Consider the following 24,687-nt stretch of genomic DNA (forward strand, 5'->3'; position numbering starts at 1 on the left):
GTATTGATTTGAGTGCTCGTTTAGATTGGCTTCAAAAACACTATTTTTGGCTTATTTAGTCCAAAAATCACTTTTAAACCTGTTTAGATGGACAACCTTAAAATGTTTTGGACTTTTTTAAACACTTTTAGAACAAGTCATCTCTTTAGTGCTTATGAAAAAAGTGTTTATGAAAAGCTTTTTTATTTACATTTTTAACCTTTTATTTGTGAACAACAAATTCAATACCCCATCTATATCCTTTTATTACATTACTTTTTATAACAATAACTGCTTTTGATTTGTTTACTGAAACATGTTCAAAAACTCTTCTTAAATATAAAAATATTTTTTAAGATACTATCTAAACACTAATTAAAAAGTCTCAATTTATACTTATATTTTTCTACTACTTAAAAGTACAAGTACAAGCTATTGTTTACCCTAAGTATATTTTTTTCAATCTCACCATTAATGAATAATGAAGGAGAAATTTGAATGAAATTTTAAATTACACAGCATTAAATGTAATATTTGAAAATATAAAGCTACGTCTGAAAAAAATAAAAAGTTAGGCGATTCCTTAATCCTTGCTTTTTTCTCTTCATTTTTCATTTTGTCTTTTTTGCTTTCCCATTTTTAAACATCCAAAGAAAGCAACCTTCATTTTCTCTCTTCATCGTCATCTTCTTCTTAAAAAGCTTATTAAACAGGAGAGAGAGTTACTTTTGAAAGAGATACCCGCTTTTTCTGTTCTGAGCTCGTGGAGACCGATTCAACTCGTCCTCAACTCAACTCGGTCTCTAGGGTTTATCGTCTCACGTACAATTTCGTCTCAGATTTAGGTACGCCATTTCTGATTTTCTTACATTTTTCTCTCGCTTCTTCATCTTCTTTTGTTCGCCGAGAAAATCCTGTGCGGAATCGGTCGGAGCTGAGGGAAAATGGAGCTCGATTTTCGGATCCTTTTATCTTTCTTTCAATCTTTTCCCCCAGGATATAGTGGTTTTTGTTGGCGTTTCCTTCATTTTCTCTGTGGCCAAACGGAGCATAACACGGAATTATACTTCAACGCGAATTGAGATTCCGTTATTTTGAGCTTATGCGTCTGCCATTGAGCATCTTAAGGTTGTTTTCTTACCAGAGAAGTTGATTCACTGAGATTTAAAGTTAGGAAGTAGAATTTAGCAAGATGTAAGTTTCTCAAACCTCACGCGATAATTTGGTTATTTAGTTTTCCAAAATTTGGCTTTTCAGAAGGGTTGAGGTGATGATTGTGGTATTACTGTCTAGTTATTTTTTAAATTGCTCAAATTCTATGGATTGTATTTGTAAGAATGGCTGTTGAATTCTTTCGATCTGTACCTACTGGAGTAGTGCAATGGCGGCCTATCTTCTTTGTGTGTCATCAAGATATTCATCAAATGAACTTTTATGCGGAGATTTAGTTTATTTGTTATTGCTATTTGTTTGTTTGTTTGTCCTTTTTTCTTTTTTGCGTATTAAAATTCAGTTGCTATGTTTTATAGAAAATGTCGCACGTTGAGGATCTGTGGGAGCGTTTAGTTCGTTCCGTTTTGAGGAGAGAAAGGACTGGAAAAGACGCGTATGGGCGGCCAGTTGAGGGGATTGCTGGATACGTTCCATCTTCACTTGCAAACAATAGGGATATAGATGAAATTCTGAGAGCTGCAGATGAAATCCAGGATGAGGATCCCAATGTGTCCAGAATCTGTATGTTATGCATTTTTCATTTTGAATCTCTTGAGTTGAAAGAAATTAATTACGTCCCCATTTGGTTTGTTGGTTCAAATTTTGTTGATTTGAATCCTTTTTTTAACAAAAAAATCAAACTGTATGGTTTAAATTGTAGTTCGAATTGGTGTTTGGATGTGCAGTAAAAATTTTAATTTGAATAGGAAATAAAATTCAAATGTGTGTTTGGTAGGTGTGAAAAGCATATATAGTAGGCACCTTTTTAATGTTCATGAACTATTGAACTTAAGGAGAAGCTAAACTCTAAGTTAGCCAGTTCAACTTAGTTCAAGTGGAGAATATAATTTGAACTGCATGCTTACCAAATACGAGTTCAAACTATACTCACCGTTCAAACTGAGTTGAATTGAATTAAACCAGTGAAATAAACGGGGGCTACTATATCTGAGAGAGTTAAAGACTTTGTAAAGTTTTATAGCTATCACATTTTTTGTTCTCCCACAGTGTGTGAGCATGCATATTCGCTTGCTCAAAATCTGGATCCTAACAGTGAAGGAAGGGGAGTGTTACAATTCAAAACTGGATTGATGTCTGTTATTAAGGTATACGCTTAGTTTGACATCAGTAAATTCTGTTCTAAAATCTCAGTCTGTTACATTGTGCAATGCTTACACTTGTACTAGAATTTCATGTTTGCATATGGACATATGTACTTGTCTTCATTTTTTTTTCCTCCGGATCCATATTTTCAGCAAAAACTAGCAAAGAGGGAGGGTGGACTAATAGATAGAAGCCAGGACATAGCTCGTCTGCAAGAGTTTTACAAACTCTACAGAGAAAAGAATGATGTGGACAAGTTACGAGAAGAAGAAATGAAGCTGAAGGAATCTGGTGCTTTCAGTGGAAACTTGGGCGAGTATGTAACCCACTATTTGAACCTAACTAGACGTGCTTTTTATTTGCTGTATATGTATTAGTGTAAACGTAAAAAATATGTTTACTTGTAAGCAAAAAGGAAAAAGAAATGAAGAACAACGCATGTAAGTAATGCATTTTAACTATTTTTTTCTATTTTGTTAGCGCGCTTTGGAAAATTATTTAATAACCCGTTCGGTTCGTGAGATAAAACGCTGTAGCAAAAATGTTTGAACAGTAATTTGAACTTATGAAACAAACTGGAGCTAAGTCCATTTTATTTCCTTTTCTTTTCATTTTCCCTTTTATTTATTTATTTATTCATTTATTTTTGTGTGGTAACTAAAGATTTCTCTTGACCCTTTTATATTTTCCATGCTCAACCTTAACCTCAGGATTGAAAGTTATTTCATAGTTTTTGTCTTCCTTGGCCTGCATAATTCATCTCTTTGTGTATTATTATTTCTTGAACCCAGGTTGGAGAGAAAGAGAGTAAAGAGGAAAAGAGTCTTTGCAACTCTAAAAGTTTTAGGGGCTGTTCTTGAGCAGTTATCTCCAGAAATTCCTGATGAGGTTCGTTGTGTTGTTCTCTTGAAATTGGTTAAGAACTTGAGTCGAAGCACTTAATCTTTTTTGTGGCACATGCTTTTTTGCTATTGTTGTCAACTTGTCATTGTCATTAATGTAGTTGTGAATACTACCATCCACATTTTTGTGCGTCTATGGGCGCTTTGTGCTTGTGCATGTGTAAAAACTGAACTTGAGTTTGTGAGTCATCCTCTGGGAAGGGCTGATAAAAAGAGAAAATACTTGGTCCAGGTTGTTGTTTTAGCGACTTTCTTGGGGGTTCTGTTGGAGAGAAATTATAGAATTTTCTAGGGGTGCGAGGAGTGTGTTATTTTGTATGGGATAGGGTAAAATTTTGGCTGGCTCTTTGGGTCCATGGAGAGAAGGAATTTAGAATTTTTTTTGTTAGGAATTTGGCTTCTTCAGTGCAGTACGTTTTTTGTTGATTATCGGAGGATAGGTCATCCTCTCTAATTACACAAGTTCTTATTATCAATAAGAGAACCTTGTTTCTGTTTCAAAGGGGAAAAAAGACAAGAGAATCTTGTTTCTCTCTTCTTCTTTAGCTTATATACATTGGAACAATATTACTAAGCATACACTATCTAATTTTTGCAGCTGAAACGGGTAATGGAATCTGATGCAGCTATGACGGAGGACCTAATTGCTTACAACATTATTCCACTCGATGCTCCTAGCACAACAAATGCCATTGTTTCTTTGCCGGAGGTTAATTAGTTTAACTTTATTTATTTTCCAGTCCATATTTTGTTGTTTGTGACACGTCTTAACCCAATGAGTTTATGGCCAGGTTCGAGCAGCAATATTAGCATTAAAATATTTCAGAGGCCTACCGACATTGCCCACTGATTTTTCCATTCCTGCTACAAGGAAAGCTGATATGCTTGATTTTCTGCATTACATGTTTGGATTTCAGGTTTGTTGCTTCTTAATGACATGGTATATTTAGCTTATTCCTTCCATTTGTATGTTTTTCTTGCCTGTTTTTGATGGCTTAGGAAATTGAACCTTTGTACTGATCAAAATCATTTTTCTGAGCATGTATGCTTCTTGCTTCTAATTCTTAAAGTTTATGATGCCAGAAAGACAGTGTCTCCAACCAGCGTGAACATATTGTTCAGCTTCTTGCAAATGAACAGTCACGACTACATATTCTTGAAGAAAGTGAGCCTGTAAGTCTACAAATATAACTGTTGATTTATGTTTGGTATTGCAAAATATTGGGAATTTGGGATGGTTATTTCTATATGTTCGTCACCTTTTTTTTTGTATATATTTTTTTTACTCTTCTATTCTTCAGGTTGCATTTGAAATCTAGGTTTCTGAAGAAATATTTGCTGGAAATCGTGTTGCTTTAATTTTACAACTAGTTGTCTCAACTTTTACGTCTTCTTTCAAATTTATATGGTGTTACTATTAAGTTTTGGGTTTCGTCAATTATGATATAGTATGCGACTTGCTTCTTTTTAAAATCAGTGAAGTTCCAAGTTTTTTTATATCAAAGAAGGAAAGATATAGTGAGTGCTTGCTCTAAACTTGATTATGCTCAGTAGGAAGAGTTTTCTTTGAGTTTTTAGTTGCTGTTTATGTTATTTTCTGTAGTCTCTAGGGGATGTCTTGTTCTCTGGGTTCTGGAATGTTTCTCCCTTGAAAAATTTTCCTCATTGCTCTTCTTTAGGCTTGTTCAAAACTTCTTTCCCAAAAGAAACATGATGAGTAATAACTACTAAAGCATCTTTAAATGTGTGATTTATTCCTGCTCTCATTGGCATCGATACACCTAAGGCAGCTGACTCTGTTGCTCATCTGGCGTTGCATTTCCCGTCATGTTGTAGTTGTAGGTTTAGTTTATACTCAATTTCATTGATTCGTGGGTTTGGTATTTTATTTCGCACACTTAAATGGAACTGCTTTTGAGTTCCCCATATTATGGAGACGCACCATTGTTATAACGCAGACATAACTATAGAGTTTGGATTGAGTCCTAGTTTAGAGTCTGGATTGTATAAGGATTTTTCACGTAGAAAGGTATGACTCAGAGTCTTAGACAACATTGCAAGATCGATGCTGTTATCTACGTTTGGAGGTCTATATATTTTCTTTGCCCTGGAAATAGGTTTTCTTGTACTAGAAATATGTTATGCAACAAATCCTTGTTGAGACTGATTTAGGTTGATCATTTTTAATGTCCGGATGTGTTCCTACATTGCCTCAGGAATTGGATGAGGCTGCAGTGCAAAGCGTATTCCTCAAGTCCCTTGAGAACTATATTAAATGGTGTAGTTACTTGGGTATTCAGCCAGTTTGGAGCAAGTATGGATATCTAAATCTCTTTCTATACTCTTTCTTGCTGCTCCTTATTTTATTATTGGTTTATGGTGATTGAGACTTTTGGGATGTTTTAATGGAGTTCAGTTTTGAAGTTGTTAGCAAGGAAAAGAAACTACTCTTTGTTTCCTTGTACTTTCTGATATGGGGTGAAGCAGCCAACATCAGGTTTCTTCCAGAATGCTTGTGCTACATATTCCATCATGTAAGTCGACAATCAGCTGTTCTTCAGAATTTCTGTGGAAATTGAATTTTGTTTTATCTCTTAATACCTGGCACCTGCCCAGTTTTCTCTTGGTTGTGATAAAACATTATTAAAGATTCTATTTTTCATATCCTCTCTAATTCTTGTGCTTGGTTCTGTTTCATATTGCTTATGCTGGAATATATTACCACGATTGTCACTTAGATGCAGTTACTAACCCATATAATGACAAAATATCTCCTTAGGTGGTTCTATAACTTTTTATTCCTTATAAAAAATATTTTTCTTCTTCCTATAAAAAAATATATTCCTTTGAGGTGGATTCTTCTTTTGAGGTCAAGCTAACGTCAACCTATTTGAAGCTCCTTGTTTAAATCGTTGAAGGTTTTTTTTCTTTTTTCATTCTTTTTTCTTTTTTTTTGCTTGGTTTCTTATAAAGAATTTATTGAAGTCAATTACTTCATAATTGTTAACTTAATTACTTCCCATGCCTATTCTGTGAGGTGCATGTCTGTCAGTCTTTTTTCATTGTTCCCCTTCTATGGTCTCATTGAAATCATTTTCAGTATCCTTTTCCGTTTTCTCTCACTTTAGTCCATGGCTAAATTATTTCTCTTCTTTTTTTATGTGAATTTTTGTGAAAGCTAGTTTTATATTCTTTCTAATTATTTGTCTTATCCTTTACCATGCATAATTCCTTCTCTCTTTGAATCATAATTAATGGCAGATGGCCAGGGAAATGGATGAGATTTTGAGGCAGCAGATTGCACAGCCTGCGAATAGCTGCAATTCTGAGAATGGTGTTTCGTTCCTTGATCAAGTTATCTTTCCTCTATATGATGTTGTGGCTGCAGTATGTCTCTCTAACCATCTTTTACTTGACATATTGAATGAAAGAATTTATTTCTTTAAATTCACTTTTGACGTTGATAGCTATTGATTTGTTTATGTCATTTTGGTGATTGAGATGTTATTGGGAGCTAATGGTTTTTGATCTTGTATTTTTTTCTTTTGTGTTTGTTTTGTTAAGCTTTGCTGCTCTTAATCAAATTTTTGAAAATATGGTTTTTGATACTTTGGGTCCTTTGGTTAGAACAGGATCCAGTAGACCTTTTTGAGAAAGCAAGATTCTTGGTTTGGCTTTGGGCATCGATAGATCTTTCTTTTAAGAATTTTTCACTTTCTCTGATCATGTTAAGCTGGGGAGATGATTTAGTGTAGGAGTTATTTCATGTTAGGGCTTTTTGATGCATTTTGTTTATGTTGAAGTTTTATCTTTGTTGCTCTACTCTTGATGGATTCTCCATCCATCTCTGCTTTTCTTTGTAATTTTCACTTTAGTCAATAGAATTTTTCATTTTTTTTATATATAAAAACAAAGATATAGGAGGATTCTTTGTCCGCTCTTTGCTGTACTTTTTTTGGCTATTAATGAAGTTGTTTCTTATTAAAAAAAACACGCACACATATATACTGACGAATTTGCTTATGTTATATTTATATATAATATATCTGATTGAATTTTTGTTTTTGTTTTGCTTTACTTGTATTTTGAGGATACCTTATCCTCTTGTAACCGCTATTGATAATTATCAATAAAGGTTTTTTTTTATTAAAAAAAATACTGTAATGAATTTGCTTACGTTATCTTTTGGAGGAGTATTTGTGTAAATGTCGTATGAAGGTTTTCCAATTTAGATAAGTGTTTCTGACATCCTTCACTTCTTTTTTTTTCCCTCGTCTATCAAAATGCACAGGAAGCTGCAAACAATAAAAATGGACGAGCACCTCATTCTGCATGGCGCAATTATGATGATTTTAACGAGTATTTCTGGTGAGATTTTTGTAGGAGTATGTGCACTTAGCAAATATTATATTTTAAAGGCTAACAATTTTCTGCTCAGGTCACTTAATTGTTTTGAACTTGGCTGGCCATGGCGCAAAAATTCACCTTTTTTTCAAAAGCCAATACCCAAGAAGGTTAGCTACTTTCTCTTGATGAATATTATACTTTGCATAGATACATGCATGCATGCATGTATTCCCGTAAATATAACACACACGTACACACAGTAACACAGATATCCTCTGCCGACCAAACACGGTCTATGGTACTTCGCTACTGCTTGTATGGTGGTCCATATGGGCTTCACTCTTGCAAATGTGTTGCTGATTATATTTTCCTTTTCTGAAACAGGGGATGCTTAAATCCGGTGGAAGTAAACATCAGGGAAAAACATCTTTTGTTGAGCACCGAACTTTTCTTCACCTTTATCATAGTTTCCATCGTCTATGGATATTCCTTGCGATGATGTTCCAGGTTTGCATGTTTGCTTGAATCTGAGTATGTCAAATATATCTTATGTATTCTGATCTTTGACATGGTTCTGTCAAAATTCATAGTTGAATATTTTTCATTCTTTTTGCTCTCTCTCTCTCTCTCTGGCAATTGTGCTTTTATTCTGTTTTAGCTTTTTGATACCCATTTTACTTTTAAGATTTAAGAGTCGTTGCCTCCAAGACTGCAAGCTATTATGTTGTCAATTGATTCAACTTCTCTTCTATTTTCAGGGACTCGCCATTATTGCATTCAATAAAGGAAATCTTAATGCGAAGACCTTTCGGGAAGTTCTCAGTCTTGGTCCAACATTTGCTGTCATGAAGTTTTTTGAGAGTATGTATTTATCTCGTGTTTCATGGTTTGGGTATTATATTAACTTGTCCTTTGAACTCCTAACTAACTTTCTAATTAATGTTTTCTGGCCGATTTTATTGTTATATTTCGTTCATCCAGGTGTCCTAGATGTTATTATGATGTATGGGGCATATTCTACAACACGGAGCCTAGCAATTGCTCGTATTTTTCTTCGTTTCCTTTGGTTTAGTATTGCTTCAGTTGTCATAACTTTTCTTTATGTGTACGTATTTTTTCTTTTCTCTACGTTTCTTATATCAGTTTGTTTCTGCCTGGGTGTCTTTGGGTTGTTTCTGTCTAATTTTGTGTCAAAGTTAACGTTTCCTCTGTTAAATTCAGGAAAGCACTCCAAGAAGAAAGTAAACGAAATGGAAACCCTGTTATTTTCAGATTGTATGTGATTCTCGTAGGCATATATGCTGGCATCCAATTTTTCATTAGTTTCCTCTTGCGGATTCCTGCCTGCCACCAGTTGACTAATCAATGTGATCGCTGGTCCATAATTCGCTTTGTCAAATGGATGCGCCAGGTCTGTTTATGTGACTTTCATGTTTCCTATTGTTATGTTGATTTGCATATACTTAATTCTTGGTTTATTGACTAGTGTGTTCATTTTTGAAGGAACACTATTATGTTGGACGTGGTATGTATGAGAGGACCACTGATTTCATCAAGTAATCTCTTATTCTCTCTCTCTCTATCTATCTCTCCCTATACTTATGATATCTCGAATTTATCATACTTGGTGGTGAGAAAGGGGTGTGTGTGTGTGTGTTTTCTATTCCCTTTTTTAATAGAAGAAAAGTATTCTTAATTATGCTCTGTTCGTCAGAACAAAGAAAATGTGGTGGCGACTAATTTGTTTGAAATGATTTAAAAAGTTGTGTTATATTGGCACGTGTTAGAGGTGACTGGAAGTTGTTAGAAAATTGTTTTGCAATCTTGCAGGTACATGCTGTTTTGGCTTGTCGTTTTGGGTGCAAAGTTTTCATTTGCCTATTTTCTCCAGGTTAGTCATGAATGGAATTTTCCTCTGGCTATATTTATTTTTAATAGTGTAAGTATGTTTCTATGTTTGTTTTTTGCAGATCAAGCCGCTTGTAGGACCAACTCAGACAATAGTGAAAATGGATAGCATAGAATATTCTTGGCACAGTATAGTATCTAAAAGTAAGCCGCTGATTGTTTTCCTCTTGAAATGTTAAGCGTTTAAATAATCTAATTTGGTTTATTGTGTCATTGCATATTATAGTACGCGTGCCTTTTGCTTTTGTTTTATATGTTGAATGCAGGAAATTATACTTTTTGACCATTTTATTAAAGTCCTAGTGCCTGTATTTGCAGATAACTATAATTTCTGGACTGTTGTTAGCTTATGGGCTCCAGTAGTAGCTGTAAGTTGCAACTTCCTCCTTACCACACAGACAACTATTTCCATCAGACCCAATGCAAAGATTACTATATGAATCATGATTCTTGGACACAAATCCAATGTGTACCAAATTTAAATTAGGCATATCTCAAATGCTTTTCGTATTCTTTTTGGGGAATCCGACCCAGTTACTTGTGATGACCTTTTTTTAGGTTGTTTACTACTGATTTATTTGAAATTTTTACGTTGAAAATTGATGGCTAATTTGTTGCAGTGGCAATCAATCTGTGATTGCATGCTTTCTTGGTACTGTTTCCCCTCTCTCCTGACCTCTCTCTTTATGTTGCAGATCTATATCTTAGATATCCATGTATTTTACACTGTTACATCAGCTATTTGTGGCTTTCTGCTTGGGGCCAGAGATCGTTTAGGAGAAGTGAGTAATTTTATCTGATTGGATGGATTTCTTTCTATCCATTACGTTTAAGATGAATCCTTTTTCTCGTTTTGTGTATTTGCAACCTTGCGCTTCCCCATAATATATTTTGTTGTGTTTCCAGATTAGGTCCTTGGAAGCACTTCACAAGCTTTTTGAGCAGTTTCCTGGAGCTTTTATGAACACTCTTCATGCTTCTCTCAGTAACAGGCAATTATTTTTTATTCTTTTAGCCTACCTTTTGCTAATCCATAATGGGAAACATTATTAGGAATCAAAAATGAGATTTTTCTAATGTTAGTTTACATCTAATTGGAAATTAAAAAAAATGAGGAGTTTGAATCTTGATTAGCGAAATGTGTCTAGAGTAAGAGTTTTCATGTACCCCAGCAACATAAAAGTTCAGGACCTCTAGATGACATGGATTGGTCACTTAAAAGGGAATTTGCAATTTTATATGTTTTATGAACCAAGTTTTAACTATCTTGTTTGTTAAGGGTTGAATCAGTTTTGTTGGTTTAGGATGTTGAATGGAGCATTGTTCAAAACACTGCAGGTTAATTGAATTCATTTATATTTTGTTTAGCTTTTCTAAAAAAAAGAATGAATGTTATTTAAAAATGAAGAAAAGTTTCTCCCATTGTTGGGAAAAGGAAATCTCAATCCACCCTTCCCCCACCATAATGTAATTCCTTCCCCTTTTTCCGTACTAGTGCAAGAAAAAAAGAAATTCATATGGAGTGTGAATCATTCCTAAAGTTGGCATTTCTGGCAAGTAGCAGTGCCATTTGTGGTTTTCCTGTTTATATAATTCCCATTACTGGCGAATCAACATTCTATTAGAGTTTTGGTTTTTGTTTTTTCACATTTCAATATCGATACCTTTCTCTATGGATGGAAAATTAAGAACTTCCATTGTTGCTTTCTCTTTCAAGTGAATGTTCTCCTTTCACTGGCAATTTAAGTGTAGTTTTTCTTTTGCAGGACTTCCCACCAGTCTTCCAGTGAGGTGAGTTGTACCAAAAAGAACCATACTTGCTGATACGATTTTAGTTTCTAGTTTCTAAATGAACAGTTTATAACGTTGGTCCAGTGAAAAGCATCCTTGAGGTGTAAGCCTCAATAGCAATAAAGAACGCTAAAAAATTTCTTAAAACCCAGGGGGATAAAACAAGTACTATAGTCGCAATATTGCATAGACATGCTATTATAAAAATGAGCGATTACTACAAATAGGCTGTTGTTAATAATCACTGTTTTTTTTTATCGGTTAAATTTTTTCTGTTCTAGTTCCTCATGGCTGATCCAAATCATCGTCAACAATTTGAGTGGATTAATGAGAACTTGCTACTAGGGTTCTTTGAGAGACCTTGCCCGTGTTTACTTTACTATCGTCATTTAAAAGTTCGGTAGATAATTTTAATGACCTGACAAAATTTTGCATTTGTAGGTTGTGGAGAAGAAGAAGGTTGATGCTGCTCGCTTCTCTCCATTTTGGAATGAGATCATAAAAAATCTTAGGGAAGAAGATTATATCACAACCCAGTGAGCACTAGGATCTACATTCATTTCATTGGCGCTTTGAAGTTCTGCAGGAATATTAATTTTGGTGCTATTCTTTTTTACCCTAAATTTTGTTTCAGTGAAATGGAATTGCTCGAAATGCCTAAAAATTCTGGAACTCTTCCTTTGGTTCAGTGGCCCCTCTTTCTTCTCGCTAGCAAGGTCACTAGTTGCTTGCATTAGTTTTGAATCTTTCTACGTATTTTTATTTTGGATAGAGAATGACTGTTTTCAGTACCATTGCATATTTTATTAAATTACTTAGATTAATGTTGTGATCAATTATTTTTATATAGATATTTCTCGCTAAGGACATAGCTGTGGAGAGTAGAGACTCACAAGAGGAACTTTGGGAAAGAATTTCAAGAGATGACTACATGAAATATGCTGTCCAGGAGTGCTTTCATACAGTTCGGCTTATTCTGACAAACATTTTGGATGATGAAGGAAAGATGTGGTAAGTTCCCAATAGAAGATACAAACTTTGTAGGCTTTATTATGGCTGCTATGACTGATAATATATTAGAAGAATTAAACCTTTCAGTTGTATTGGCCTTTGAAAATTTGATTTACTGCTGAAGAAATTATTATTATATTATTATTTTTTTCTTCCAGGGTTGAAAGGATATATGAAGATATATATGCAAGCATAGCAAAAAGGAGTATCCATGTTGATTTTCAACTAAATAAGCTAGCACTTGTGATATCAAGAGTATTTGCATTGATGGGAATTCTGGTACTTTTAATTTTTAAAACACTATTGTTCATATGTGTGGTAGTTGTGGTTACTCTATGTTGTCTCTCTCTTTTGTGTTTCTACCGGTTAGACATGTTGACTTTGCATGCCTTTCTTTTATCGGACCGGAGTCCAAGGTCCTTTAAATTTAGTATTCTGTTCCAATATTTTGATTGCTTAGCACTTGATACTATTACCAGTGAAGTATTTTGAAGGTTGGTAGTGCAATTAACAATCTTAGTACAGTTTTTATAATAAGAGTTTTTAAAACATGCTGGAAATTTATTTCATAGAACTAGACACCAATTCCTATTTTTCGTTCCAATCATTCTAGAAGCCATCTGTTTATTTGTTTTTTGGAAAAGGACCAGACATTTTTATTGGGAGAACAAAATTAAACAGAAAGGCAAGTGGTAGCTTTAGGAAAAAAAGAAGGAAAGAGGAAACTTAAAAGTACTGCTTTTACTCTTATATAAAAAAAGTACTGCTTCTCCCATAATGGATCTGTGATTTTGTGTCCTGTGCGAGTGTTTGTACAATTGCATCTTTGTCTGTATACACAATTCAAACCCTGATTAACAGAAAATGATGTTGCTTCTTTCAGTTTTTCTTTTCCTTTTCTGTTTCTAAACCATTTTGGGAATAATCTGCCGGTGCTATGGTATACATGCAAGTGGCATTCTAATATGGGAACTTAGTCTTGTACTTATTTTACATGTACAGAAAGAAGGTGAATCATCAGATATGGAAAAAGGTGCAGTTAAGGCTGTTCAAGATCTATATGATGTTATCCGTCATGATTTTCTATCTATTGATATGAGGTATATGTCAAGCTTGTATGTACTGATTATTCATGAAAAAATGTCTTTAAACCCTTATTACACGGCTCTCTTATATTTTCCAGTAAAAACTATGAAACATGGAATTTGTTGTCAAAAGCAAGGACAGAAGGTCGTCTCTTTACGAAGATAAAGTGGCCCAAAGACACTGAGCTGGTATGTTCAGGCAGTTTTTCTTGTTTCTCTATATATTTACTCGTCATTTCTCCACGAGATGTAGTAATTAAGGAAGACGTGCAGAGATCACAGGTGAAAAGACTCCATTCATTGCTAACCATCAAAGATTCAGCTGCAAATGTTCCAAAAAATCTGGAGGCTAGACGTAGGCTGCAATTTTTTACAAATTCCCTTTTCATGGACATACCTATGGCAAAGCCTGTTAATGAGATGCTCTCCTTCAGGTAGCACTTGCTTCATATCTATTTCATCATGATTGTATTGGTCATTGAATCTTGTGCTCATCCTCTTTTATGCCCATCCTTATGCAGTGTATTTACGCCGTATTATTCGGAGATTGTGCTTTATAGTATGAATGAACTTCTGAAGAAAAATGAGGATGGAATATCCATATTGTTTTACCTCCAAAAAATATTCCCAGGTACATTTATTCAGGAAACCAACAAGCAGTATATTTATGTTTTTTGTTTCCTTAGTTGTGTTGCTGCCTATGGTGATCTTTAGAGGTTTATCCTTAGCTTAAAAAGATGGTTGAAAAGCTGGTCAGCTTCATTTCTGTTAGTGATCTAGCCATATTGTCTTTTCCTGTTTCATATGTTGATGGAGCTTATCATTTTTAGTTGTCATTTTGCGGAATCCTTCCTTATCCATGTCTCTTAGATTTATACATCTTGTGCAGATAGAATGTAGTTGCTCAAAGGGCTTCTTGCGTTATGGTACTAATCATGATGCTATTATGCATGCAGATGAGTGGAAAAATTTTCTTGCTCGAATTGGCCGTCATGAAAATGCACATGAATCAGAACTTGCTGATAGTCCTAGTGATATTTTGGAGCTTCGGTTTTGGGCCTCTTACAGGGCTCAAACCTTGGCCAGAACTGGTAGATGTTTTCACCATGTCAATTTCTTTGTTTACACTTGAACGTTTTATTATGTTAACCAGTTTTCTTTGTTCTTAATAGTCTCCATATTCTATTTTTATTTCGTATATTGACCATTTCTGTATGTTCTTATTTGTATTTATATTTTATCTTAGAAAAATTGAATTTCTTGGTAGTGCTGTCACCTTTTTGTTTATTTTATTTTATATTTGAATTTCTGTAAATTACTTCCGTGTTTATATAATCATATCATCAGGCAACCGTTGTAACATATTTTGAAAAATATTTCTTATATAACAAGGTTATTTCCTCTCTCTGAAAATGCTTTCTAGTGGAAGCATTTTTTTTTTCCCCTACTGTCTTTTCTTGTTTTCCCATCTAGATGCTGCTTTTATAGTTGGTTATGACATATTTGTCATCATTTTTCATTTATATTTACTATTATTTTTCTTGTTGCTGCTGCTGTTAACCATTTAATATGGCACGAGTGAATACATTTCATTATTTTAGTTTTGGGTCCTAAATAATCGAGTGTGATTTTTGCAGTTCGTGGGATGATGTACTATAGGAAAGCTCTTATGCTTCAGACCTATTTGGAGAGACTAAATTCTGGAGGTTAGTAACGTTTTTTTTTTTTTGAATATATTATTTTGCATTGTCACTTTTTTTTTTTTTAAAGGGATTTTGCATTGTCATTTATGTCATCCTGTAGTGGCAACTTCAGATTTGGAGGCTGCAATTTCCAGTAGTGATGCAACTGATACCCAAGGTTTTGAGTTATCTCCTCAAGCGCGGGCTCAGGCAGATCTAAAGTTTACATATGTTGTAACTTGTCAAATATATGGTAAACAGAAAGAGGATAAAAAACCTGAGGCTGCTGACATTGCCTTGCTTATGCAAAGGTAAATTCCTTCCCCCCTTCATCATCCTGTTATCAAATTCGTATATTACTTAATAGCTTGACACCTATATGGTCATAGTAGTTCTATATGCTAAAAGATTGTGGTAACCGTTCTATATCTAATCTACTGACAGAAATGAAGCACTTCGTGTCGCATTTATTGATGATGTTGAAAGTCTTACGGAGGGTAAAGTGCACACTGAATACTACTCAAAGCTCGTTAAGGGTGATATCAATGGGAAAGACAAGGTGGGTCGTTTTTACTTTTGTGCGTTGATATCTGTGCACCCACTGGATTGTTTGTTAGATTATAACTTGCAATTTTCTCATTTGATTCAATGGCTACCACTGAATATGTGTTTTTTTAATCTACAATCCCATTAAAACATATATCTTAGTCTCAAAAAAAAACTAGTTTTCCATATAGTACTAGATGTTACATAGATAAAATTACTCTCAGTGCCTGTATGGCGCAGTGTGTTATGCTGTCGTTAGTTTTGTATCTCCTATAATGCAATTACTATTGAGTAGTTGCGTTTTCTTTTTTATTTTTATTCTTTTTTGTGTTCTTTTTCTCTCTTCTTTTTCCCTTACCTTATAAATGGCAGCTTTTTGAGTAAATTTTTTCGTACATTAGAATGTCTTATGGATCATGTTTGAAGTGTTGATAATTCTATTTGTAGCTTTATCTAGTTTTGCATTATTTTTTTTCCCTTTTGCTTTATAATATATTATTTTTAATTTGTACTTTGTGTTCATTGATGCTTACTTATTTTCTGTTGACGATTTGTTGTGTTACAGGAAATCTATTCCATAAAATTACCTGGAAATCCAAAACTTGGAGAAGGAAAACCCGAGAATCAAAACCATGCAATTATATTTACTCGTGGAAATGCAATTCAGACAATTGACATGAATCAGGTGACCACCATATCCCTTGGGTTCACGTTGTTCTTACACGAGTTAAAAGTGATCGAGGGAACGGGAGATGTACTCTGCTTCTAAAAGTCTTTTCTGGAGTGTGATATTATTTGTAGACCATGAGCAGGCTTAATTATTCCTATTAATTGATGTTTCAGCTAACAGTTTGCTATGCATCTACATTCTACTTTGCTTATTGTTTTAGAATCATACCTTGTGTTTTCCGATGATGGGAAAAGTTTTCTTATTAAAAGTATGATTCTAAAACAATTTGTAGAGTAGATGAATAGCAAACTTCCTTAGCTGAAACATCAATTCCTAAGAACTAATCTTATTTGCTTAGCTTCAAATGTTTCTTTTAGGGTTAGAAATAACCGTGGCTGAAGGAAATTTCATTTAGATAATTTGATTTCTTTTCCATGCATTATTTCTTTAGGGTGCAATATCATAGCTGCTGTAGGAAAATGCGTTGTAAAAGTTTTGAGTACTCTTTTGTTTTGGTTTTTTTTTTTTTTTTTCTGGCTGCACTTATGATTGATTTTTATCCATCAGGATAACTATTTTGAGGAAGCTTTGAAAATGAGAAATCTTCTCGAGGAATTCCATCGTGATCATGGCATTCGCCCTCCAACAATTCTTGGTGTTCGGGAACATGTATTTACTGGAAGGTAATTTTCGTTTCATCATTATGAGTTTCCGTTCTCTGATCTGACACACTGCTTCTTCATACTGATTATAATGATCATGTATCATCTTCAGTGTCTCTTCTTTAGCCTCATTCATGTCAAATCAGGAAACAAGCTTTGTAACACTAGGTCAACGCGTTTTAGCAACTCCTTTGAAGTAAGTTTATTTTGATCATGCCCTTCTTTCATCTTCTCTCTGGGTCTTTGAAACTCTGTTCATTTAGAAATGATGTTCTACATAACGTTCAGGGTCCGTATGCATTATGGCCATCCAGATGTTTTTGATAGAGTATTCCATATCACACGGGGTGGTATCAGCAAGGCATCTCGTATTATCAACATCAGTGAAGATATATTTGCTGGTAATGGTTTTTTATTTGTAAGATTGCCAGTTGCTGTTCTGTTTATCCTTCTGTTGTGAACTTCATCATCCGCATTCCGTGCGTGTAATTGATTTGTTCATTGAAAGGTTGTTTATTTAAAAGAAGAAAGAAAAAGAAAGAAAGAAAGAAAGATTGTGAGTTGATGTTATTAGTATTATAGCATCTTTCTACATTTTATGCCAATAGGATGATGGTTTTCAGTTTAGATGTATTGGTCTGGTGTCTATGATTTGCATCTTATGGATAGTTGCTAAAATGGTGGTGTGGTAGCTTGTTGGGAACGAAAGGAGTTGTCAAAGGTGTTCAAGTTAGGAGGTCTTTAATGCATTAACAAGTCTGCACTATTTGCATTCATTAACAACTTTGCGACTTTAATCTAAATAAAATTATTTATTTGGAGTAAAATGCAAGTCGACTTAAGTTTTTTTTTTTTTTTTTTTTTTTTTTTTTTTTTTTTTTTTTTTCTTTCTTCTTACAATTTTGATGTTGAAATGAAGGATTTAATTCAACCTTGCGCCAAGGAAACATAACCCATCATGAGTATATTCAGGTAAGGTTGTTCATTTCGTCAGACACATATATGGGACGTGAGTTTCTAATAATGATTTACAGGTTGGCAAGGGACGAGATGTTGGGCTCAATCAGATTGCTCTATTTGAAGGAAAAGTTGCTGGTGGAAATGGTGAACAAGTTCTTAGTCGTGATGTGTACAGGCTTGGTCAGCTGTTTGATTTCTTTCGGATGATGTCATTCTACTTTACCACTGTTGGCTACTACTTTTGTACCATGGTAGGAATTTTATGTTACGTTAACATTTTTTTTTTCTTTTTTTTTGGTGATTGATTGTGGTTATATGATGGTTCCATGTCACAAGCTATTGAAGTCTCGGCTTTTTAAAGGGCTAATACTCAGTGGATTCTGTGTCTACGAATTGCTCAATTTTTTTTTTCTTTGGTTGAGGAAACAAGTAGTGTTGTTTCAAGTTGTGCTGGACATCTTTTGGGTAATTTTAGGTTGGAAGCCACGCTAGAATATTTCAGGATAAGTTTCTGGAGGTTTCTCTCTAATGTTATGAAATAAACTTCTGCCATATTTGTGAGCTTCCGCTCCCAAAGATTTTGTATTTAGGAGGATATGAGCTTTCCCTGAATCTTTTGTTCCGTTCTTTGTTGTTTAATAATATTTCTCTTCTGGTTTAGAGATAATCAAAAAAGGATCATGTTCATTATTTTGTTCTTTTTTGAATAACATATAGCAAGATGCTTTAGATTATGCTACCAATGTCTAATATTTTCACAAGTTAAATCATTTTTGAATGACCATGATGTAACAGAACCTGTTTTGTTTGTACTTCTGATTGACCTCTGGATCTTCATGCCATTATCTACTGATATGAACCTTTCATTCTTGTGCAGTTGACAGTGCTGACTGTTTACATTTTCCTCTATGGGAAAACATATTTGGTAAGTTAGATTGCACTAGTTCTATATGCTATTTACTATGTCGTCAATGGATAAGAATATCTCCATCCGTGGAATCCATTTAGTCTGTTGGGTATAATCCTTATTTACGTTCATTCAAGTGTATTTACTGTACACCAGAGGAGTTTAAAAGTGTCAATGTTATATGGCAGTTTCCTCGTCTACCAGGAATTGCAGGAAAGAATCAAGTGTAACTTGTGGGTCTTTCATTTTACGTGGGATTATATGTGTCCATGTGGTGTTTTATTTTGCAAAATGGTCTAACTAGCACTGTGAAAGTTCTTTGATGGTAGCGGTGGGATTATACATATGTACATGTATGAAGTGCTACCTTTAAGCTAATATCTCGTGTCGCAAAATGAAAAACATGAAACTTATATCGGTGTAGATTTTAGCGGTGTGTTATGTTTTGATGCTATCATATTTTTGTGCACGTGACAATGAGACATGTTCTTATTTCAGGCGTTGTCTGGAGTTGGTGAAACCATTCAAATTAGAGCTAGGATTTTGGACAACACTGCACTTACTACAGCCCTGAATACGCAATTTCTCTTTCAAATTGGTATCTTCACTGCTGTGCCGATGGTTTTAGGTTTCATCTTGGAACAGGGTTTCTTGAGGGTAAATATCTGCTCTCCATTGTGTTTCAACATCCTTTTTTTCTCTCCATTGATATATTGTTGTTCCTGAATAAAATATGTATCTTATCTTTGGTTATTATGTCGAGGTTCAATCAATGTTGATGGTGTATGGCTATATGCTATTCAATATGGGTGTGTGAGAATAAGTTCTTATTTTCAAGTTTGGAGCGGTTTAGTTTTTTCTTCTCTATATTCTTCTTTGGTTATTAATGGAAAATTTCTGTGTTACCTGTCACACTTTCTTTTTGTTTCCTGCTGCAGGCTGTAGTCAGTTTTGTAACTATGCAGTTGCAGCTTTGTTCTGTCTTCTTCACATTCTCTCTGGGCACACGAACACATTATTTCGGTCGCACTATTCTTCATGGTGGTGCACGGGTTCGTTTTCTTGCTTTTTTGGTCATCTTCACATTCCTGCATAATGACTTTCTTTGGTTATTGACATTAATTCTTTTTACTCTTTGACAGTATCAAGCAACTGGGAGGGGATTTGTGGTCAGGCACATCAAATTTTCAGAGAATTACAGGCTTTACTCACGCAGTCATTTTGTCAAAGGGTATTGATATCTCTATCTATCTATATGAATACATATGCATAAATGTGCGTACTATCTGTCTATCTGAGGATGTCAAGGTCCCTAAATGATCTTATTTTAGGCAGAATTATTCTTTGATATTGTTTTGTGAAAGTAGCATTTTCATGATTGGAGGAGAAGGGAAAGCAGTAAACCTTAAATACCCAAGGGTTATGTAATCTTTTTTTTTTAAATTATTTTCCAAAATAATCCTTTTGGAGCAATTTCCAGTGATTTTTATTTTTTATTTTTTAACATGCTAAAAGATGAAATAATCATTTTGCTTCATCCTTGTCATCAGATTGGAAGTGGTGCTTTTATTGGTGGTATACCTTGCATATGGATATAATGAAAGCGGTGCAATTGGATACATTCTTCTTTCTATCAGCAGTTGGTTTATGTCTCTTTCTTGGCTTTTTGCTCCTTATTTGTTCAATCCATCTGGGTTTGAGTGGCAGAAGTAAGCAATTGCTTTAATTTGTTTGTTCTCCAAATGGCGGTGCCAGATTACCTCAATAACCCTTCATTCTGACCTTGTAGGACGGTGGAGGATTTCCGTGATTGGACAAACTGGCTTCTTTATAGAGGTGGAATTGGAGTTAAGGGAGCAGAAAGCTGGGAAGCTTGGTGGGATGAAGAACTGGTACTAATTTTGATCCCAGACCAATTTTTCCCATTGAATATTTATCTGGACATTTTCGTTTTGAAATTTGTCGTTGCATGTAGTAGTCCTTGTTTCTCTTCAGTTATTATTTAGAACTATTAATTGTTACTTAACTTTGTCGACGTTATCTCTTTATTAGTGCCATTCCTCTCCGAACATTGATCTCTCAATGATTGATTTTTCCTTTGTTTAATAGTGAACTTCCAATGATCAATTTTTTTCTGAGCGGCAACTGGTGGAGCTTTCTTGGAAAATCAGAAATTTGATATTCTGATTATAGATCATCATTTTGAGATTTCATTAAAAAGAACGTTTATGAAAATTTCAGTTAAGGGAACAAGAATTTTTTATGGGGAAATAATTTGAATTTGAGAAATCTAGGGATCTCTTTACTATGATTTAGTGAACGTTCTATTTATTCGATGTTGTGGGCATACACCCTGTTCTGATTATACTAAATGAATTCACCTTCCTGGCTTTCCTTTTGCTGTGAGTTTGGCTTTATTATCTTGTTTTGATTATGCCTACTTGCCAGTGTTAACGTATTGATTTTTTTTTTTTTTTTTTTGGCTAATGAATTGACATGTTGATTTGCAGTCACATATTCGGACCCTGGAAGGAAGGATTGTTGAGACTATTTTGAGCCTAAGATTTTTTATCTTCCAATATGGTGTTGTGTACAAACTAGATGTGCAAGGATCAGATAAATCATTGACGGTAGCACCTCTCTTTATGAGTATAAATGTTTCTTGCTTTATCATGGCATCCCGTTTATTTTTGCCAGACTGCCAGTAATTGCTAATGTGTACTGTAAATCTTATAACTTTTAGTTCTTCGCATACTCTTCTATCGTCCATCTGTATGCATCTTCATTCAATTGTTTGCTCTCTCTTCGTAACTTGATTAGGTTCTTCAAGCCACCATTACCCCACTCAAGCTTTGCAAAATGTGAAAGTTTATTGAGCATTTCTTTTTCTTTTCTTTTTTTTTTCTCAAACTAGAGACTCATAAACTCTTGCAAAATTTCAAGTCATTTTGTGTTCAATACTCCAAAAATATATTTCTACTTGCACAAGGGATTTTGAAAGGTAAGTTATGCTATGGCCAAAATGCCACATTATCTACGGCTTTCTGTGGGACGGTCTTCAATTGGTTTCATACTAATTTCAGTGCGCACACAGTTGTCTCACTGTTCGTTGTATGTCTGTAGGTCTACGGCCTCTCTTGGATTGTGTTAGCAGTTCTAATAATTCTTTTCAAGGTGCAATTTGGACTTAAAAAGTACAAAATATTCATTTATAGTTTAAGATATATGCTTCATTCCAATTTGAATCTTCCTTTGCTTTGATTTCCCAGGTGTTCACCTTTAGCCAGAAAATATCTGTTAATTTCCAGCTGGTGCTGCGTTTCGTCCAAGGTGTTTCCTTCTTGATGGCGCTTGCTGGCCTAGCTGTTGCAATTATACTTACAGACTTGACGGTTTCAGACATATTTGCTTGCATCTTAGCATTTGTACCTACTGGATGGGGAATTCTTTCTGTGAGTTTTCTCTTCTTTAATCATTCTCTCTTTTTCTCTGAATTCTTACTATTTCTGCTTATGCTCCTTTAGCAAGTGTCCTGCAAACCTGCTTTATTGCCGGATTAATTTTGGTGATTAGCTGCATTTAGGATATCAACTTGCATTCCGGGTATTTGTTCATTTGGGCAAAATGCGCACATCTGACAGTTAATCATGCGTTGCGTCTTGCTTAAGATTTGAACATTGTTCCCATGCGTTGTCGTTGTACATTGCAAGGAACTTCTCTTCCGCCTTAGTATTCACGTTTTTCTCCAATGATTTCCAGATTGCTGTCGCTTGGAAGCCTCTGCTGAAGAAAATGGGGCTATGGAAATCCATCCGATCCATCGCTCGCTTATATGATGCTGGCATGGGGATGCTTATATTTGTACCCGTCGCATTGCTCTCGTGGTTCCCATTCGTCTCAACGTTCCAAACCCGACTCATGTATAATCAAGCTTTCAGCCGGGGGTTGGAGATCTCTCTTATCCTTGCTGGGAACAATGCCAATTCTGGGATATGAGAAAAATTACCATATTTCTTATATTGTTGGAAGTAGAGTCGTCTTATTCTCTTGGAGCTCAACCTGAACTCTCAGGACTGTAAATTTTTGTTGTAGCAAATCCAAATCTATTTGGGACCGAGAAGTGACACCCGTTGACCATTGTGAATAGCTAGGTGTCATTTTATTACACTTATCCGATAATTTGCTCACGTAGGTAAATAGGTATTCTCATGTTATTGTTGTATAATTATTTTTGTGGCAAATCGATCCGCTCTATAAACCAACTGAAATTTCTGTGATGAAAATGCCTAATGAAAGTTTCAAGGATAATCCGCTCTCTTTGAGAAGATGTTGTGGGTCAGTGTCATTATTTGTACAAGACCTCTTTTTGTTTGTCCTCGTTTTAGTGTTCTTTTCTTTCGGCTGTTTTGAGGACACAATTTAGTATGGTTATACGACAAGTTTTATTTTATTTATTTATTTATTTTTTTGTAAATAAAGTTTTCGTCCCTTAAAATATAGTCAATGCGGGCTACATTGTACGAGTAATTGTCATCTTCTAAAAAAAAGTTTAAAGTGATCGTCTGCCTTATTCGATTCTCTGGCTAATGAGACATGGTACGTATCTAGATGTGGTTTTATGTGATGTTACTAATAAATACGGGTGGTTCACAAGTCCCTGCAAGTTAGTGTAATATATTTCTATATCTATTAGAGATGCGTCCCTCCATAAATATGTGAACCTTTAAAAAAGAAAAAAAAAATGCATTGGTGTTGGGTTTCTATTTGTAAATATTCACATGTGGGACGCTTTCTACCTAATTTTGAGCATCCCCGATGGCAAAACTGCTTTGTTTCAACTCTGTTGGCTTGGGTTTGTTATCATCAACTTAACGCCAGAAGACAGGCTACGAGTTACTTTTCGACCTATACTAAAACACGCACACACTAAAATTAAAAGTAGTAATTTTCATGGAACAAAATATTGGGTTCTTATTATCAAACTTGTGCAAAAGAGCCAAAAACTATTTCGTCAAATGGTATGGGGATTAGAACTTGAGTTTAGGAAGGGACAATATGCCATTGGAACTTTTGAGTTCAGGAAGGGACAATTATGTATTGTGGGCGCAAAAGAAAAAAGAAAAGAAAAAGAGATGTCTCATTTAACATATTATCTTATCTAGGTTGTAGATTAAGGTACTTTTTCTTTTTGCTAATGGTAGATCAGGAGACCACATCACTTTTATTAATCCATCAATTAATGTCCAGAATCTTGTAGCACCAAGGTCACACCCAAAAAATTGACAAAAAAAAGCATAATGAACACACTAACCAAACACATGACAAATGCACAGACAAACTGAATTGCCTGAAGAAGTTGACTATAAAGAGGTGATGCCTTTATAGAGCAGGGTAGCTAGAGGTGAGAGATGGCTGTATGCCAATTAATATTGCTTTGCTCTAGCTCTGCCTCTTTGAGCTCACTAGCCAAGGCACGTAAAGAGAAAAGGGGGGAAAACAACTACAAAGCTTTTAGTAGGGAGCCAATTTTCACCGTCCGATACAACACGAAAAGATTGGACATAGAATACAAAAAATATTACTTTCAGCATGTTATTTGTGCACCATACACACAACTCAATGTAATTGCAGAATATGATACTTCTGATATCATCAAATGCGCCACAACACCATAAATGAAATCTTAATTATGTTGATATTTAATATATATATATATATATATATATATTAATAACACAAAGTGCAAGGTAAGAATTATATTTGAAAAAAAAAAAAAAGGAAAGGAAGGGTGCATGTTACGGAACTAAGGATCCTTCTTAAGAGCCTAATGGAAAGGGATCAATTTGTTGAGGATCGTTTCTTGGGACTTTTTCTCAAATTTCATAAAGACAAGGGCTTGCAAATTGCGCGTATCATGTTTG

General features: G+C 34.6%; 1 protein-coding gene across 4 annotated transcripts; it reads left to right on the plus strand.

Moving 5' to 3' along the window:
* Positions 1 to 634: 634 nt before the first annotated feature.
* Positions 635 to 23,083, plus strand: LOC21401396 (callose synthase 9). Of its 4 annotated transcripts, none has more exons than XM_024164949.1 (53): positions 635 to 824; positions 976 to 1,173; positions 1,509 to 1,713; positions 2,200 to 2,297; positions 2,448 to 2,611; positions 3,087 to 3,183; positions 3,796 to 3,906; positions 3,989 to 4,114; positions 4,281 to 4,370; positions 5,414 to 5,511; positions 5,614 to 5,731; positions 6,459 to 6,584; positions 7,489 to 7,565; positions 7,636 to 7,711; positions 7,929 to 8,051; positions 8,303 to 8,405; positions 8,526 to 8,649; positions 8,766 to 8,955; positions 9,048 to 9,100; positions 9,375 to 9,435; positions 9,515 to 9,596; positions 9,771 to 9,820; positions 10,148 to 10,234; positions 10,359 to 10,444; positions 11,219 to 11,243; positions 11,685 to 11,779; positions 11,878 to 11,959; positions 12,094 to 12,254; positions 12,413 to 12,533; positions 13,257 to 13,354; positions 13,438 to 13,528; positions 13,613 to 13,773; positions 13,861 to 13,970; positions 14,296 to 14,430; positions 14,977 to 15,045; positions 15,143 to 15,332; positions 15,466 to 15,580; positions 16,133 to 16,252; positions 16,805 to 16,920; positions 17,012 to 17,095; positions 17,188 to 17,300; positions 17,819 to 17,871; positions 17,934 to 18,110; positions 18,737 to 18,784; positions 19,265 to 19,423; positions 19,705 to 19,818; positions 19,909 to 19,997; positions 20,317 to 20,475; positions 20,556 to 20,658; positions 21,277 to 21,396; positions 21,890 to 21,940; positions 22,036 to 22,218; positions 22,526 to 23,083. In XM_024164949.1, exons 3-53 carry the CDS (start codon positions 1,512 to 1,514, stop codon positions 22,760 to 22,762), a joined length of 5,721 nt encoding a protein of 1,906 aa, XP_024020717.1. In that variant the 5' UTR covers positions 635 to 824; positions 976 to 1,173; positions 1,509 to 1,511; the 3' UTR covers positions 22,763 to 23,083. The 4 variants fall into 4 exon arrangements, with proteins under 4 accessions (XP_024020717.1, XP_024020738.1, XP_024020725.1 ...); XM_024164970.1 differs by having other exon boundaries at positions 15,155 to 15,332; XM_024164957.1 differs by having other exon boundaries at positions 976 to 1,107.
* The last annotated feature ends 1,604 nt before the right edge of the window (positions 23,084 to 24,687 follow it).

The sequence above is a fragment of the Morus notabilis genome, unplaced genomic scaffold, assembly GCF_000414095.1.
Source record: "Morus notabilis unplaced genomic scaffold, ASM41409v2 Scaffold89, whole genome shotgun sequence".
NCBI lineage: Eukaryota > Viridiplantae > Streptophyta > Magnoliopsida > Rosales > Moraceae > Morus > Morus notabilis.

Coding starts and splice junctions, on each gene's coding strand:
- LOC21401396 (XM_024164949.1), top strand. CDS start 1,512: ATGTCGCACGTTGAGGATCTGTGGGAGCGTTTAGTTCGTTCCGTTTTG. Junction 4,115..4,280: donor ATTACATGTTTGGATTTCAG/GTTTGTTGCTTC, acceptor TTATGATGCCAG/AAAGACAGTGTCTCCAACCA. Junction 11,244..11,684: donor CCCACCAGTCTTCCAGTGAG/GTGAGTTGTACC, acceptor TTGCATTTGTAG/GTTGTGGAGAAGAAGAAGGT.